Genomic DNA, 17552 nt, shown 5'->3' with positions numbered 1-17552 from the left:
CTCTCGTTTTGCTGCAACCGCACTTCCCAACCTTGTCTCGACTGCATTTCGCCAGTACTTCGTACATTCACTTTTTTTGCCTTTCTTTTTTTCAATTTACCCAGACCGCTCGCTTCCTGATTACCCCACGACACTCGCTCTTGCTCTTTGCTGTGCTGCCGTTCCATTCTTCCTTCGTTTCTGCACAAGCATGTTGTAACGCCGTTCGTTTTTTATTTTTCACCTTCTAATCGTTGTCCATAATCACCATCACCGAGGCACTTCTCGGGAGGGCTAGCTGCCCCGTGTCGAGGACATGGCTTCGTTCTTTCAACCGCCAGCGTCCGGCGACCCGGCCCTCGAGAACTGTGATACCTCCGGATTCGAGATCTATTGCAACAGTATCGTCAAGGCCGATCGCAGATTCAAGCACTGGTACCAGATCCTCGTGATAGCAGTCGCCGCTGCCGCCTTCTCCCTCCCCATCCTCTCCTGGGTGATAGAACGTATCCTCATATATCTCGACAACAGAAAGAGGCCCCAACCAAAGTAGGCAGCTCTGTTTCTTTTTATTCTTCTTCTAGCCCTTCTTCCCATGTCCTACGCCGCCAAGAGTGTGTCGCTCCTTGGCACATGGCACTTATATGCTGACTTTTTGGCAGGGTCGTCGATGATGTCGTACAACGCCGCGGAGACTCGCCGGGCCTACCCCTCCAAGACCACTTACCGAAACCGATCACTTCCTTCTGCTATGTGCAAGGCGAGGACGAGGTGCGGGCCCCCATCAATGAGCACGATCTTGCTCTGATCGAATGGACCGCCGCCAGCCGCGACGAGTCTGCTCCTTGGCGAAATCACACAAGCCAAGACAACCGTTCGGTCATGCCCCTGGTAAGGCTTGATGCTATCCTCGCCAAGGCCCCCGCCGAGAAGCAAGTCGCATCCGCTGCCCAGCACCTCGCGACCATCCACCTCGACTCTGGTGCAGCGTGCTTGGCTCTCCGAATCGATTCCTCCGTAACGCCCCAGACCGTCGACGATCTCGTTTGCGATCTCCTCCGCCTCAACGTCCCCGTCGTTCTCGTCGCCCCCTTCGAGCTTCCCAAGCTCAAGAACATCCCTCTCAGCCACGTCCTCGGCCTCATCATCGAGAGCGCCTTGATCCTCCCCAATGGCCACCGTCGAGACTACTTCAGCGCCGTGCCGCTGCGCAAGATCATTTCCACATGTACGAAGGAGCGGGAGTCGCGACCTGATTTCTTTGTCGGCTTCATGGACCTATGGGATGAGCGACCTACGGCCGCGGTTGTCAAGCGAGCTGAGAAGCTTGCGAAGCACTTTGGTGCCGTTTTCACCCACCGACCGAGGGAGCCAATGCAGCTCGGCGACATGAACCCTCCCGTCCCCGCCGTCACCATAAACGGTTTCGAGCACCTCCGCCGATGGGAGATTACCGAAACGCACAAGTCGTGGTGTCTCGATGATAACAAGCCCGTCTCGGTGCGGTCGACCGATGCACATGTTGCGAGACTTCCTCTCGCGGGCTTGAAGGAGCTGATCCCGGAAATTGACGAGTTGCTGAGACCCGAACCTCTCAACCCGACTCTGGCTGCAGTCGCCTGTGAGAAGCCGCCCCGCATTCTCCCTCCCAACTATGTCGACCTGGCGCCGAAGCGTACGAATATCTGGACCATGTCAAGCGGAATGGAGGAACTCTCTACCCAGGGCTGCTACCCGCTCACCTCGTCGCCCTCTCGCGAGCACTACGCCGCCGTAGTGGAGGAGCAGGTCCACCTCAAGACTCTTCGCCTTTTGCAGCCTGTCAAGGGTGATTCGATCCACCGTATTATCCAACAGGTTGGCGCTCTGATTGATCGTGGTTGCCGACGTAAACATCTCCTCGAGGGTCTTGTTGAGGGTTTGTCTCAGAGTAAGATTGGCATCTTCAAGGGCCTCGACAGCGGTTTCGGTACCCCCTCAGGAGACGGTTACTTTTGGGGTGTCTCACATGTTCGTAAGGGTTCTTCCGCCGAGTGCATCGATATTTTTGTCTCGCTCAAGGCTCCGAGCGATACTCCCACTGTTCTTCACACCTGGCTTGCGCACCATGGCGTGCCCCGCCTCGAGCGGTACATTATCGAATTGGACCTCGAGAGGGTGTGTGAGAATGATCCGTCTATTGAGATGCCGTCGAGTCTGGCTGTGTCGTTGGAGCGTGCGACAAATGCCGAATTGCTCTTCTTCCTCGAACAACTCCGCGTGACCCAATTCGAGCACGAGTTCCGTAAGCCAATGATTGCACTTTGCCGACACCTCCTCATCGACGAGGCTGAGAGCGATAATTGGCGGGGGTTGCATTCGCTCAACACACTCGCTGGCACGATTGATCTTCGGGAACTTTTTGATACTCGTCTACGCTACTACGCTCGTAAGGGTGCAGTAGAGGTGCCCAACGTTGACAATCTCCTCCGACTCTACTCCCAGGTCGACATCCTTTTGAATGATGCTCTGTTTTACGGTGACAGGAGGGTTCTTGCCATTATCGATGAGGCCCTTCGATCGGTTTACAAACTGCAGGGTACGCCCGAGAACACGATCCCCGCCGATATTAACGCCGATATGTTCGCGCTCCTCTTCTTCATCGTTCTCAGGCGGGCGGCCCTCGAGGATATTTATCTCGAGGCTACTGATCGATGCCCTTACTTCCTCTCTCAGACCGATCAGGCGGCCGTCTTTGCCGAGCTCTGGGTCCTGGGATCCCAGTGCGAGATCTACTTTGGTATCCTACCCCGAGACTTGGGTGAGATCGTTTATCGGACATACCACAAGTACCTCGAAGTCAATGTGCCACCGGCGAAACCCACAGAATCCAAGGAGCGCGTCATCACCATGTATTGGCCCGTTACCGCTGAGCGTGAACTCGAGAGCAAGGGCAAGCTCCCGTCTGGCTCGTACGCGGCGCCTGTATCGGAGGAAAACAAGCTTCGACACTGGAAGAAGCGTCTCCAGGAATTCGGAGCCCTGTCAATCTTCTGTTTCCCCGCTATCCTGGATGTTATCTTGTTGAGCTTCCTTGGAAGAGGTTTGTTTACTACCGCCTTCATGGAACCCTCCCACATTGTCGCCTCTGGCTACGCCGTCTTGATTTCGCTTCTTCTCGCCGCAGGTGTCACCGGTTGGGTCGGCAGCGTCGGCCACTACTACATGCCGCACTACGCCTATGACAACCTCTTGTTCTTCCACGTTCAGAGGCTTTCGGGTGGCTTCATGCTCTCGTTTACCGTTGCTGCGATAGGTCTAATTGCCTTCGCCGTATCGTACGACATCTACGTTGGCTTGGTGTTTGCGGCGTACCTGATCGTCGTTTCCACTTATCTTACTCTTCTTGGTATTATGGCGACGATGCACCAGCGAGGAAGCCCGCTCCGCTCCGGACGATTGATTCTCTGGCGTACCATTCCATTCCTCTTCCTCTCTCCTCTCATCTCTTCCTTCGTGAACGGCCACGACCTCAAGATCTACCTGCCCATCTCGTACGCCTTCCTCGTCCTCGTCCTGATCCAATACAGGAGTCTTTGTACGGAGTGGTCGGGCTGGATGTCCAACATCCCCGAACTCACCGAGCGAGATATTGCGGACTGGTACTCTGCGAGGTACTCGAAGGGCGATCAAGGTAGCGATAGCGACTCTCTCATCTCCCGACAAAGCAACTCTGAACACGCAGCCGAGACAGAATTCCGAAAGACCATTGAGATGCACATGCGTTCTAAATTCCGGCTTGGTGACAGGCGCATGGATCCCGTTGCTGCCCGCATTGCCAAGGCCATGCCTTATATCAACTGGTTGATGATCAAGGAGTACCCCAACGGAGATATTCCGCCTGCGTTCAGTGCTGAGTGGTTCAACAATCTCGGCGAAGCCAAGGCCAAGCAGAAGCAGCTGTGCCGTGGTCTCAAGGAGCACAATGCGGTACTTCTCTTCCGTGCCTCGCGTTACGATATCGGCCAGAACGTGGCCTTGTTCCTGATCGCTCTAATGGACCGATGGACCGCGCTTGTCATGTCTGGGCGTGATCCCCAGATCTCCCTTTATACCGACTTCCGATCCCGATATGGTCTCTGCCTCTGCATCATATACTTCTGTTTCTCTGTCATGTCTCTCGATGCCACTCTTCAAAATTACTGGCCTGATCGTTTCAAGTTGTCTGAAGAGAAGATGGTCGACTTCAACCACACCAAGCACATCCTGGAGAACTGGGAGAAGAGGCGGTTCAAGGTCTATTGCACGGCCTTGGTCGAACTGGCCAAGAAGCTCCTCTTTATTCTTGGCTTCACTACTCTCCTGCTGTGGCTCATGGTGGACAACCACGAGACCATTATTGTCTATTGGTGCTACATTTTTGGCTACACCTGCGTCGTCCTCTTCCAGTTCAATCGTTGCTTCGCCATCTTCGTGCGAGCTCACGTCACCACCCTCTACTTCTCTGCTCTCTTTGGTCTCATCGTCGGCTGCATACTTCATGCTCTGCCTTGGACCTACACTCTCTTATACATTGACATTCTCGCCATGTGTACGGCCGCCTTCACTGCCTTTCTCGTCACGTCCATCTGGGTCTGGATCGGCTTCCGTCCTCAGATGTCCCCCAATATCGAAGCCTTATCGCCCAACGCGCAGGATGGCGGGATCTGGAAGCAGCCACTCATCACTGCTCTCAACCGCCGCGCTGGAGGACCCACAGCCCTCGCGAGTTGGAAGTCCCTCGAGTCGAGTCGAACCACTCTTACTCCGTCCTCCGCCGCCACCACGGTCATTACTCAAACTCTCCAGCAGGTTTCCGACTATCCTAGCGAGACGACACCCAGCTGGCAGATGGACATCGTGCAGCGCGCACGAGACATGTGGGCCAACCACAACATCGTTGTCTCGTTCGTTGATCGCGAAGCCTTTGCCAATTCTGGCCTTCGTGGTTGCTGCTCTGCCAGCCGGCTCGACTCTCGGGGCCGTCTCGATATCAACGTCGGTGTCTTTGGCGCGTCCGAGATTCGGCTCTCCTCCTGGGCCTCGGTCCAAGGTCGGATCGCTACCGAGGCCATCCTCTACCACGTTGCCCGTTCTTGGCGTAACATTCCACACAAGGATGCCGTGCTGATCGAGCACCTGCTTCTCGAGGAGGGTGAGACAATGTCTCGAAGAATCAGCTTCGAGATTGCCATGCTTGATCCCGCTTCTTCCCGTAACCTCCACCTCAAGACCAACGCCGAGTTGATGCGACACTTGTGCCTCGACCTCGATGTCGACGCCAAGTGGGGCGTCATCCCCGCACCCGCTCGCGAGGCCATTCTTTGCCGCATCCTGGGCGAGACTGTTCCGATGGCACCCGAGTTTATCGAGTGGCTGGAGGACCAGAAGGTCGACATGGGCGCATGCGACTTCAACGTGCGTCTTTGCTTGTCGATTTCCCACGAGAGCCAACTGACCCTGGGAACACTCGCGTACCTCTCCGACGATGCGCCTCGCATCACCAACCACATCGAGCCCGACTTGATGTGTGTGCCAATGAACGAGGGTCGAGCCTATCAGAACTGGGTCACTCGTGCCGGGTCGTGGATTCGGCGGTTCTGTCTCGGAACCGTGCGATGGATAGCCGTCGTCTGCGGCGCCGACTCTAACATCGAGAGAGAGCTATGGTACAAGCTTAGGCACACCTACCTGCGCACCGTAATCATCACGGTTGTCCTTGCCATCTGGAACCTCTGCCATATTGCTCGAAACTCTTGGGTCTTCGCCATCCTCATCTACCATCGCCCGGCCATCGCCAACATTGCGCGTCTTGCTCGAAAGGGTGCCGCTCGTGCCATTAATGGAAACTCTATCGTCGTTGAATTGTCTCGATCTGCCATCACCGGCTTCGCATCTGAGAACGACGAGGGAATGATGGTTCTTAACATCTTTGATGGAATCCTGACCGAGCCCCCGGCCAACAAGGAACCTACTTGCCAAGCTCTCTACGACAGCAAGTTCAGGCTTCAGAGACGTGTCAAGAAGGAGGCTAAGGGTACCGCCACCTCCACCTACCGCTACCACGAGCCTAACAGTGACCACCGCTGGCCTACTCAAAAGGTGGAGACTTCGGAGTCGAGGACCATGACGGGCTACTACGACAAGCACGGCCGCATCTGCGTCGGTACCCTCCGCCTTGGCAGGACCGAGTTCTCCTTCAGGTACTACTACAAGGCTACTCCTAAAGGCAGCAGCGATATTCTTCGCGCGGATTATGAGATTATCGGATCCGATACCCATGACGGTATCTATGCCTACTGGGGTGAGCCGACTCGGGCCAGCTCCAAGGAGTACAATTGGGTTCCCTCGGAGCGTCTTTGCAGGATTGTGAGGAAGGTGGACGGAAAGACATACATCACCACCCTCGAGTACCAACATCGTCGTGATCCCACTAGCGTCACTGTCATTGAGGGAGACACCGGCACCACTGCCATCGCCGAGCCCCCGAAGGTGTGCAACGAGGAAGCCCAGCTTCTCCAGCGCCCCAAGGACCACGTGTTCCACTCGGACGATCTCCTCATCTACCACGGCATGTTCCAGCTCAACCGTATGCGAAAGGCAGCCAAGAGCGCGGGTCCTGCCAATAATACTCCGTTCCTTTCGTCTCTCAAACTTACTTCTCTGTTCTCATGGCACGGTCGCATTGTCTATCGCCGGGCTCCTACTTGGCGAGTCAGGACTGAACTCTGGAGCCACTGGTTGAAGACAGGAAACCTTGACGCCATCACTGCCTGCTGGATGGATGAGGATATTCTTCGACAGGAGCCTCTTCTCCGCGAGTACTGGAAGCTTCGTGACCGCGGCCGACTCACCGAGGCTCGCGCCGCTCTCGACCGGAACATTAATCAGATCTTTGCCGCTATCGAGATCGAGACTGCCGTGTCCGAAGTGTGTCTCCTGCCGATCAAGACATCTGATCTGTACGCCATGGGTCTCGGCAACGACGCCACTCAGGTCACCACCCGCCCCGAGGACTGCTACCGTGATACCAAGGACCGTATCTCCGTCATATTCACCGATATCGGATGCTGGCCCGAGGCTCCTGGTGGTGTTTCCAACTGTCGTCGCGATTTGGTCAACGGTCACTCGACAATTAGGAACCACGTGCTGGCGGAGAGCGCCAACGAATACGGTATTCCTCGCTTCCAGATTGAAAAGAACGTGCAGTCTCTTAAGCTGCTCCCTCTCTGGGGTCTCGATGGTCGATCTGCCCATCACGGTATCATTGACAATTATCTCCAGTCTCAAGTCGATGAGAAGATTGAGAACACCGATGACAAGTACGATATCGAGCAGACTTTCGTTCCTCTCCTCAAGGCTTTCGTCAAAGGCGCCCGATCCACTCGCTGTTCGCGCGAAGAGCTCATCAACTACTCGAACGTGATTCTCTCCATCTCCAAGTACTTCGAGTACAAGGACTACAATCGCACCTGGGAGTCGCCGGAGGTTGAACGCGCTTGGGTCGAGGCGTGGATGACGCACTACGACGAGGAGAATGTCAATAACGTCTCCGACTTCTTCGAGATTGAGCGACCCAGTCTTTCCGATCTGCGTGAGGCCCTGGGCATCTACAAGGCTTACTTCTTTGTCTTCGCCGTCAAGATTCCCGACGACTGTCCCCGCGTCTTCCAAAGTACCCATCACGGTATCGGTTCGCTCTTCGGCATGATCCTCAAGTACCGCAAGGGATCGACGTTCTGTATTTGGGACCACGCCATTCTATGGCGGGAGTGCTGTCTCAACATTTCGCCCGCGCAGTGCGCCCTGCCAATCCCCGTCCAGTCTATTCTTCTCGCTGGTATCGGTCTCGCTACGAGGCTCGCCTACATGCATGCCGACGTGATTATGCCCTGCACGTCGCTTTACAATCCGTAAGTTGAGCACTTGAGATAATTTTACGGTTTTTTTATAGCATCTCGCTAACTGATACAACTTTCTCTAGCATGTGGGAGACTGAGATCGGTACCGATCGAGGCCGAATTGGTAGCCGCAAGCGATTCAGCCGCAAGATTGAGCCCATCGTCAACGGTATCAGCAACATGGATTCCTTCCAACCCGTCGACGAGATCCGCACCAAGAAACCCACCGTGGTCATGTTGTCGCACGTCCAGTTCATCAAGGGCATCAAGTCTGCCATCCAGGCTGCCGATGTCATCGTCAACCGATACGGCTTCAAAGATTATCAGCTTTGGGTCTACGGTTCCAAGGATCGTCAGCCTTCGTACTGTGCTGAGATGGTTCGTTTGATTGCCGACTGCAAGCTGGGCGACAACGTCGTGCTCAAGGGTTTCGGTAAGCCTCACGAGGTCCTCAAGGATGCCTGGCTCTTCATGAACTCGTCCATTTCGGAAGGTCTTCCTCTCGCTATTGGTGAGGCGGCCCTTGCTGGTGTTCCTATCGTGGCCACCGAGGTCGGCGCTACGGCGCTCGTCCTGACCGAGCCCGAAGAGGAGAACACGCGCTACGGTGAGGTCGTGCCGCCCAACGACCCAACGGCTCTCGCCCGCGCCCAGCTCCGCCTCCTCTCCATGACGGGCCCCTGGACCAAGTACACGGACGATGGTGAGTCGGTCGAGCTGCCCGAAGAGATTAGTGCTGCGGATGTCGAGTGGCTCTCCGTCCGAATGAGGGAGAAGATGCAATATCGCAGGAAGCTTGGTATGCTTTCCCGTGGTGTTGTTATGAAGTGTTTCCACGGTGAGCGATACCTCCGCGAGCACGAGCAAATGTACTGGGTGCAGTGGTACCTCTCCAAGATGCGGGCGAACCCATCGCTCAACTTCCCCAGCGGATCGTTTAAGTTTGGTGGCCAGAAAGAGCTGCACTACATCGAGGAGAAGGTGTCGTCAGGATCGGACGACGGCAGCAGTGAGGACGATGAGCGCGAGGCGGCCGAGAAGGTACTAAAGTGGCAGGACTTTGACCGCCACGCGCTTCTCGCCGCGGAGAAGAAGATGAACCGCAACAGGCTGAGCAAATCGAGGCCTTCGTCAGCGGGTTCCGGGGCGACGGATAGGGATTCCCTGTGGAACAGGATAAGTCGGAACAGGCCGGCGCCACCACAGCCTATCTGGAATACGGGTGATGGACGAGTATCCAGAGCCTGGTCCGAGACGGCATAAACCAAACGAAAAGGAAGAAAAAATAAGGGGGGAACAACAAAGTGGGAGGAACATAATGTCTTTCGTTTATATCAACCATGTCATGAAATATATGGGAAGGGAGCTGAACTGAAATTGGAGATAATGGTAATACCCTCGTTTTATCACATAGATATCCTCCCTGGGGGTTTGTTCACAACTGTCATACTGGGTGTTTACACTTTGTTTTTTCTATTGTTTTTCTTATTATATGAAGCGGATACTGGGTTTCAGAACAGGACATGAACTTTGTGTGCATCTTTTGGTCGTTTTCTTCTCCATCTCTTGTCTTTTCTCTTTTCTTTTTTTTTTTACCTTCTATCTCTTTACAAGCAAAGCGAAGCAAAACATGGAGTCTTAGCATAGAATGTCCCACTGTCATTCTACGGCGAGGTTGTCTGAGTGGGGAGGGAAAAGAGGTAGCAAGAAGCATGAGAATGTTTGGATGGGTTTCTTCTAATTGTTTTATCCATGTTGGATAGATGGCATGATAAGTGTGATAGTGAATCGAATTGGAAATATCGGAAATGTTAATTGGGAGAATAAGCATGTTTGTGAGCTGCTAGATAGACCATTTCCTGCTGCCATCTCGCCCTGATCCAAGCCAGCGATGAGACATTCATGGCCCATGGCGTCTTATATTATTTGATGTTTTTTCCAAAGGGCCCCAAGTTTTCCATCGACAGAGTGTGTCTCTCCAAAATTGGGTTCAATGTCGTGTCGGGCCCTGGGACTCGGAATCCACGAGAGAAATGACAATGATGCCCCGAGCGGCAGAGAAGTCGACTTGGATGGTCAACGGGGCCTCCATGTTTGACCGAATAAACCTTGTGCTGACGCTGATGGCGACATTGACGGCGAATTGCAGGGCCTTGCGATTAGAGTAGCCTTCGATCTGGAGTAGACACACTCTCGTGAGCGATCGGAAGAAAGGGCTTTTCTCTCATTTTTTATTTAATTTTTTTCCCTTCTTCTGTTGACCTCTTTTTTTTTCTCAAGACATACCTCGGTGGGCGCAGAGAACTACTTCAAATGGTCACGAAAGTCGATATACTCCGACGGGGGCCGTTGGCTTCTCCTGCGTTGTACGCCAGAATTCCCTTTCTCGATCATATCCCGTGGCGACGATGGCGCTTAACGTTGTTCGTTAGTTTCTGCAGATATGTGTGTGGCTGCGCGTGCGTTCTCGTTTTTCTCGTCAGATGAACTGTACCGCTGTTTACAATTCGGGAAGAGGCCATGGCGATTCGAGACGGATGGACACAATAGATGCGATCAAGGTTGGGAACGCTGAGAAGCTTCGTGGGCCCAGTGAAAAGAGGTTGGGTTTTGGTATGGCTATTGTGGGAGGTTCAGATCAATGAACCGAGAGGAATCGGGGGGGGGGGGGGGGGGGGGGGGGGGGGGGGGGGTATACTACTTCTCTTTCGTTCTTCATTCTCCCCTCTCTCGTTCTCTCTCTCTCTATACATATACATATATACATATATTGGGCCACGGCCATCCTCGACCTTCTCCCGATTTTGCATTGTTTCCTAGTTTTCCGGAGCCATGAATCCTGGACCGGCGATGTGACCAGCACTGAGAACGGACGTGGCTGACTCTCGTTCAGACTGACCCGCGAAGGCGCCCGATCTGTCATAAGTCCCCGAGTCTATGGTGCATACAAGAACCGGCACTCCGGCCGGGGAGGCGCCCAAGGTGTTTGACCCACGAAAGAAGCAGAATCGCGTCTGGATTGTGTCGGATGGCAGAAATGCCAGCTCGACAACCAAGCACTTTGGGATGTGCCGCTCTGAGCTAGGATCGCCCACATGATGTTCCTAGGGACAATAAACCCCATCTTGATTCTGTAGATTCTACGAGAACACAACCCAGCCATGGCTCGGATCTAGAGGAATCAGGGGAGGTATCCTCCTCTCTAAACACCAACTCGGCCACGACCATCCTAGCCGGTCGTCCCATTTCGCGGTTTCCCTGTTTTCCGGGGCATTGGATCTTGGACTCGCGGTGTTGTAACCGGAGGTGAGATGGAGGGAAGTGGTTGGCTCTCATGCAGGCTGACGGGCCGTAGTCGACATTCCGTTTTTCTGCTGTTTCTTCGCCTTATTTGCGGCCTGCCTAGTATCCTTTCGGATTGACTCCTTCTATGTAGAGGTTATTGCACGAAAATCGGTGGTGCGAGGACTTTCTCGCATCGGTATCCGCTGGCTGATTATCGACTATCTTGCGTGAGGTTGAAGATGCATGGAGGACTAGTGGATGGGGGCGATCTTCCAGAGCGGAGAAGAATAAGAAGGACCATTAACGCCGGACAGTCATGTCGTTTGCTGGCCTAATATGCTATTGACGGGCATTATACATTGTCACTATAACAGCCGGACGTCGGCTCAGTCAAGACTTGATTCGAATCCTGCAAAGTGTCCTTGGGGAAGGCTCTCCTAGCGTTGACTTGAGCCCTCTGGCATAGCTTCCTCCGGAGTAGACACTGGGACATCCGCAAGGTTGGCAGTCTCGTCTCGCCATGTATCGATCAAATCAAAACCTCGCTCCTGAAATCCGGAAGACATCCCGTAAAACAGGTAAGAAAAGTCTCCATCCTCGCCATTGGCCGAAGGCTCTAGAAGGCCTTGCTCTAATGACGGATTGGGATCTGCATCGACGGGGAACGTGGGCTGGTCATTTCTTAGGGAAGATGCCGCATTCCGAGGCGCAAGGTTCCTCTGACCCACGATGTCGGCAATAAACCTGGTCTCTGGTTTCGGCGCAAGCCTTGGACGCTTCGCCCGTCGTTCGTGGATTTCGGGTCTCTCGGCAATTGGTCGAGGCGTCCCGGCCGTCGTAACGGACAGCGGCGTCGATGTATCCGGATCCGTGATTGAGGCGGCTGGTCGCCGCGGACCGGAATTTCCTTGACCTCTGCTTTGGTTGTTTACGTAGGGCATCGTCCGCGTTATCTCGTCGCTGTGATCGAGGAGAGACTGGAAGTGACTGTAGAGTGTTGCCGCCTTCAAGTCAATTGCCACCTCATCGCCGGAATTATACCGGAAACGGAATTGTTGGTCGTGACCAATCGACGAATTCTCTCTTCGACCGAGCTCAAAGTCATCCATCTTTTTAACAAAGTAGTGTTTCAATACAGCCGCGAAGTTAGGGTAGTCATCGATTTCTAAGTCGCAGAGGATCCCTGCAAGGGTAGGGATCGATTCTAGCAGGAGTCTTGCAAACTCGAAGTGTTCCATGACGGGTCGATATTCTATTTCATCGAAGAGAGTATGTCAGTTAGGATGATTAACAGATATGTGTAGAGATCATTTGGAAAGTTATACCCGGGGATATTTTGACATTCGCAGATCGAAGCACAGACTGACAGAGCTCTTCCCACTGCTCCTCGGCGGTGACATTTATCCTGCTCGGGCGTTTTGACAGGATCTCTTCCTCTAAGCCAAGTTTGAGGCTTGATCTCAAGTCTTTTACCTCGCACAACTCTCCTGTCCTTTGGTGCTCATCCCGCTCATTTCGCGTGCGAAACCCGGCGAGACATCGGCTGCATGCGACTTCCGCCTTGTCTTGGCGTCTATGACATCGACGTAGATGTTCCCTATCCATATTAGAATTCACCGTTCGGAATTTATATGTAAGGGGTGGCGGGTTGGCGGCCGGTGGACTTACTTCAGAGATTTCAAGTCGGAGAAGAAGGTCATAGAGCAAGAATAGTACTCCCTGACATTGAAAGTAAACGGATCTTTCATTCTAAAGGGACACGGGAATCGAAACCGCGAGGTTGGTCCGGACGAACCCGGCTTCCCGGGTGCCTCCATTCCGCGTGGTGATTTCCCGTCACCAGGATTGTGGTTCCCCCTTCCATTACCTGCACCCCCACCAGAAGAGGAACCTACTTTCTCAGACCTCCCCGGTGGGCCCGAGCCTAACGCAATACCAGAACTCAATGCGGTAAAAGACACATTCGAGGCTTCCATCGGGGTTTGCTGGAGATGACAGACGGGATTGACGGCACTTGCGAGTTGATTGGTAAAATCCTCGGCGACTTCCATTAGATTATCTAGAGCAAACGGGCCCGTGAAAACCAACGTGTCCAGGTCTGTGTCGAATAAAACACGGTAGCTAAAGTCCAGAATCTGACGCATCTTTGAGGCTTGGGTGTTCTCGATCGTTTCGCTTCCTGTGCCTGACTGTGGGCTCGCTGCTAGCGAAGGGGCAGCAGACACACTTTGCAGTCTCACCAAAGGTGCAGGCGTTTGTTCCACATCTTTCCCCTTGCCTTTTGAGGGATTCTCGTTGAAAAGGGCTGTGTAATATAACTCTAGCTGGTTGCAAGTTGAGTTGTAAGCTGACTTCGGATCCTCGCCGAATCCATGTTGCGGTAGGTTTCTCGGGCCCAAGTTCTTTTCGCCGGGGAACTCGTCTTTGACTTTGGAGGTGAACAATTCCTTAGAAGGAACCTTCGTTCCAGGCTCCTCTTTCGGCGGACGTAAATCCCCACCCGCGACGCTTGCCACAGTCTCCTGGACGAACTTTCGCAGGATTTGGTGAAGGAAGGAGACAACCTGTGGGAGAAGATCTGCCTCTGCTGACTTCACGTGCGTTGTCAGGAAGTCTTCCTGGGCCTGGGCCAGCTCGAAATGTTCGATGGGAGCGACGAAGCCTATGTGTTATATTTTCTTAAGCCTTATTTCAATTTGAGGAAGGGGGGTTGGCTTCAGAGTCAAGGCTCACCTTGGTATATCACTTCCGTCTTTGGGAATACCCAAATCCAGAGTCCCTGCCATGTCCCTAGATGGACATGTTCTAATTCCTTCGCTGTCAACAAAGCAATGCCGTCCTCGGGATCCCCAGATTCCTTGCCCGAGCTCTTACTCGCCGTGGCTTCCTGGAACAAAGAGGTTCCGGCGGGCAAGGAGCTACGGACGTGATGGGAGAGAACATGCGCCCTTGAGTTGAACTGTTAGCAAAGAGCGGGACTTATCGAGGGAGGGGTTTTTGGATCAAACACCATACTGGACCAGGCCGACAGTTTCGAATTTTCCGAGAGCACAGGGGGGGTGGTCTCTGACATTGAACCTGTGCCGATTCCGTACCCGATACGGGCAGGCAAATCCGTCTTTGGGAGCGAATGATTTTCCCCCAACCGCTCTGGTCATAAATGGTCGAGATTGACCTTTGCGGTCGAGATCAGTCAGATCCAACTTCTTGGAGCTCTTTTGGCTTGCCATCTGAGGGGGAGGTAGCTAAATTCGTCGCGCTTCTGGGTACCCTTTACGAAGTAAGGGAATGATTGCTAACAACCAGTTTTTCCCCTCCCTCTTCTATTTTCAAGGCTTAAGAAATTTGAGCTGGGCAGCCTGCTGCTTTATCATATCCCGCGTGGCTTATAACCCCCTGGTCTCTTCAATGAAGGGCCGAATCAACACGACCTTGCCTTGACCTGCAAGAGCGAGATGGTGGTGGCGGCGCCCCTCCGCCATCTAATTGGCCGGTTTTCATCACCTCGAACTCGGTGATCATCGTCCAGGTCGCGACCAGGCCTTCGGGAGACCCTGGCTTCGATGAAAGTGTTGACGTAGTTAGCAACCATCAAAACGAGGCAATCGTAAAGGGAGTTAAGAGCCTGGAATATCGAGCGGATCGAATCGAACTGTCTTCGGAAATGGGTATAAGTACTGGTGATGGCTGACGTTCTGCCATACTCTGTCAACTCGGCCGATCCACCACTCTTATTGTTTGTCTCCTGTGAATTAGATCCGATCTGAGACCATGGCCACCAACACCTCCAATCCTTCCATTACCATCTCAACCAGGTACGAAGCGCGTCCCATCAGCAGGATGACCAAAGCGCTAACACCCGCAGCCTGTCGGTCGCCAACACCATGATCGACATTCAATTTACCATCACTTGCGAATCGGCAGAGAATATCACTTGGTCGCAAGATCAATCGACGGCCCAGTTGCAATTTCTTGTCACCGCGAGCGCGGCTCAAGCTGCGAATGGGGCGCTGTTCGAACCATTGGACTTATTCACCCCGAACTGGAGCGGGTGAAACTGGTCTGGAGTGCGGTTGGGACAATTGGGGAACGGGATTGAACCTGTGGCCTTTGGGAAATCGGGTAGATGTTTTCGCTTTAGGACAGCAATAGAAATATACTGAGGATTGCCAGTTTTGAATTGATCATATTGATGCATGCTCGCCACCGATAGTTCGTTTGTCGTACGGGTCTCCGGTATGAAGTCCACCCCAAGTCCTCGAGACACCAGAGCGGCTCCTAATCACGGCTCCTAATCACAAGCCCCAACGTAAAGCGGACGGGAGAGCCTTCCACATATCATTGCATGATTGGACAACCAGTGGGAGGTGTCTCCTTGCCTTGAGAGACACAGATCCGATCGCCGATCTCGGTCCGGAGCGGGGCGTAGCGGACCAATTTTTGGTCGGCCGAGACAGAGGAGAACCTCCATCACCTCCCCGCGTCCGCAGGTTCTGCATGTTTTTGACCTTTCTTTTCCACGACAAATTCCCCGCGCAGACAGATACCCGTAACCAAACAAGAACCCCCTTACACGAAAGGTGTTGGCATGGAGGGTTGTATGTTGTATTTCCGATACCATGAAGGAGAGAAGAGTTCTTTGGGTAGAAGGGTCTTCCCGATGGCTAGCATCGGATCCCCTAGTCACTGTAGCTGGGCTAGCCAAGAGCCTAATGCTCGTATACCGAGAGATCGCGTCGGCTTCGAAGCTGTTCCCTCGAATCGAGTTCCCTACCACACCGGAATTTGGATTCCATGGCGAACGTAGGGCCGGGTCAAGTAGGTTTCTTGTTGGATTGGCATTTTAGAACTCGTATCTCCGCTTGATCATCGGTCACCATCGCTGTCGCGTGGATATCATCTTCCATCATTGTCTTCATTGTCTTGAGGAGCGAAGGCTTGAGGGATATCGAATTATTACCCTGTACCTCAGTAGTCATGCTCAAGGTCACGTTAATAGTGGAGTGTGTACTTCGTACCTCCCCCAAATGCCAAAAGTTCCCAGGAGAAAATCAGATGTTGCGAGTTATCTTTCAAGGGCTGGATTCCCGTTGGGACGTACAATCGCCCGAACTCGAGTCTCGCTTTCATCCTCAATGTATTGTTAAAGCAAGTGCCAAAGGCCGCGGTAGCTAGACTATGAAAATGATATGTCTCCTATTCCGTACTCTCCCATACTCTCCCGATGTAATTACGGCTTGTAATCGAGACATGCTGCCTGTTCATTCATTCCAACGGAGAGAGAAAGAAACATTGGACCAGAGTCCCAAGCAACCACAGCTATCCTTCTGCGTCCCTCCCATCTCGGACGTATTTCCTCTACCACTTAGCCTCCTTGCTAGCCAAGAAAGCCTGGAGGATCTCAACAATCTTCTCCAAAGCATCAAGATAAGCCTTGAGATCCTCCTCGACCTTGGCAGGATCATCACCCATCTTGCTGTAGAAATCCTTGCGGTAGGGACACGCGGCCATGGCGGCGCTGAAGATGGGTTTGACGAGGAAGGAGTGGAAGGGCTTGAGGGTTTCGGTGTAGGAGGTGCGGAAGGAGTCGGCGAGTTCTTGGTTGGGGTTCTTGAGGCTGAAGATGAGGGCGCGGCAGGTGAAGTCGAGGCCTCTGGATTGGAGCCGAAGCGGGTTAGCGGAGATTTGATTCCGGAGATAAGGGCGGGTAGACGATGGGGGAAAGGGGGAATGGGGAGCTAGAGGAAGAGGAGAGATATCTTACCGGACCAGCCAGAGGAGACCTTCGGTGGCGGTGTGCTTCTTGGCCTTGAGCTCATTGCGGCAGAGATCTTGGATGTTCTCGGATTCTCCGGGGGCGGCAAGCTGGCGATCTCGGATCTTCTGTTGATGGGGGAATCACGTCAATGGCATTGGATTAGCACCTCCGTGCTTAGTTTGAGTCTAGGAACTCTGGGGTTGGAGACTTGGGAACGAACCTTGACGTTGTGAAGCATGTCGTTCTTGACGGGAGAAAAGGCGACGGATCCGAGGACGTCTAACAACGGCACGGCACAGATTAGACAAGAATCACCTCTAAAGCTAAGCAGAAAACCACAGGAGACGTTCTCGGAGGCTTCAGCGTTGCCCATGACACGTCACGTACCGAACATGTAGGTCAAGGCCTCGGCGGCCTCGAGGAACTCGGAGGTAGAGATGGCATTTCCGTTGGCGGCATCGATAGGGACATCGGTGAAAGAGCGCTTAAGGACGTCCATAAGCGTCTTGCCGGCGGGGATGGGCTGAGTTCCGGTCATTTTGAAAAGTTTGTATTCAAAGAAAGGGGGGAGGCTGTAGGAAGAGCGAGCGGGAGTGATGCTACGGAGAGGA

At 53.5% G+C, this 17552-nt stretch overlaps 2 protein-coding genes and 1 pseudogene across 2 annotated transcripts; 1 reads left to right on the top strand and 2 right to left on the bottom strand.

The window, feature by feature from the left end:
- Positions 1 to 295: 295 nt before the first annotated feature.
- Positions 296 to 9161, top strand: SAPIO_CDS6920 (Uncharacterized protein; the record flags this gene model as incomplete). The annotated part of the gene is made up of 3 exons (XM_016788891.1): positions 296 to 528; positions 642 to 7910; positions 7982 to 9161. The coding sequence occupies 3 exons, from the start codon at positions 296 to 298 to the stop codon at positions 9159 to 9161; spliced, it is 8682 nt and encodes a 2893-aa protein (XP_016641528.1).
- Positions 9162 to 11620: 2459 nt separating this feature from the next.
- SAPIO_CDS6919 lies at positions 11621 to 14413 on the bottom strand (annotated as a pseudogene; the record flags this gene model as incomplete).
- A 2128-nt stretch (positions 14414 to 16541) lies between these two features.
- Positions 16542 to 17479, bottom strand: SAPIO_CDS6918 (uncharacterized protein; the record flags this gene model as incomplete). The annotated part of the gene is made up of 4 exons (XM_016788890.1): positions 16542 to 16836; positions 16948 to 17066; positions 17162 to 17220; positions 17329 to 17479. The coding sequence occupies 4 exons, from the start codon at positions 17477 to 17479 to the stop codon at positions 16542 to 16544; spliced, it is 624 nt and encodes a 207-aa protein (XP_016641527.1).
- Between the last annotated feature and the right edge of the window lie 73 nt (positions 17480 to 17552).

The sequence above is a fragment of the Scedosporium apiospermum genome (genome assembly GCF_000732125.1).
Source record: "Scedosporium apiospermum strain IHEM 14462 chromosome Unknown SEQ_SAPIO_0108, whole genome shotgun sequence".
Classification (NCBI taxonomy): Eukaryota; Fungi; Ascomycota; class Sordariomycetes; order Microascales; family Microascaceae; genus Scedosporium; species Scedosporium apiospermum.
The sequence above is the reverse complement of the archived record's forward strand: the minus strand, read 5'-3'. Positions and strand labels throughout refer to the sequence as shown.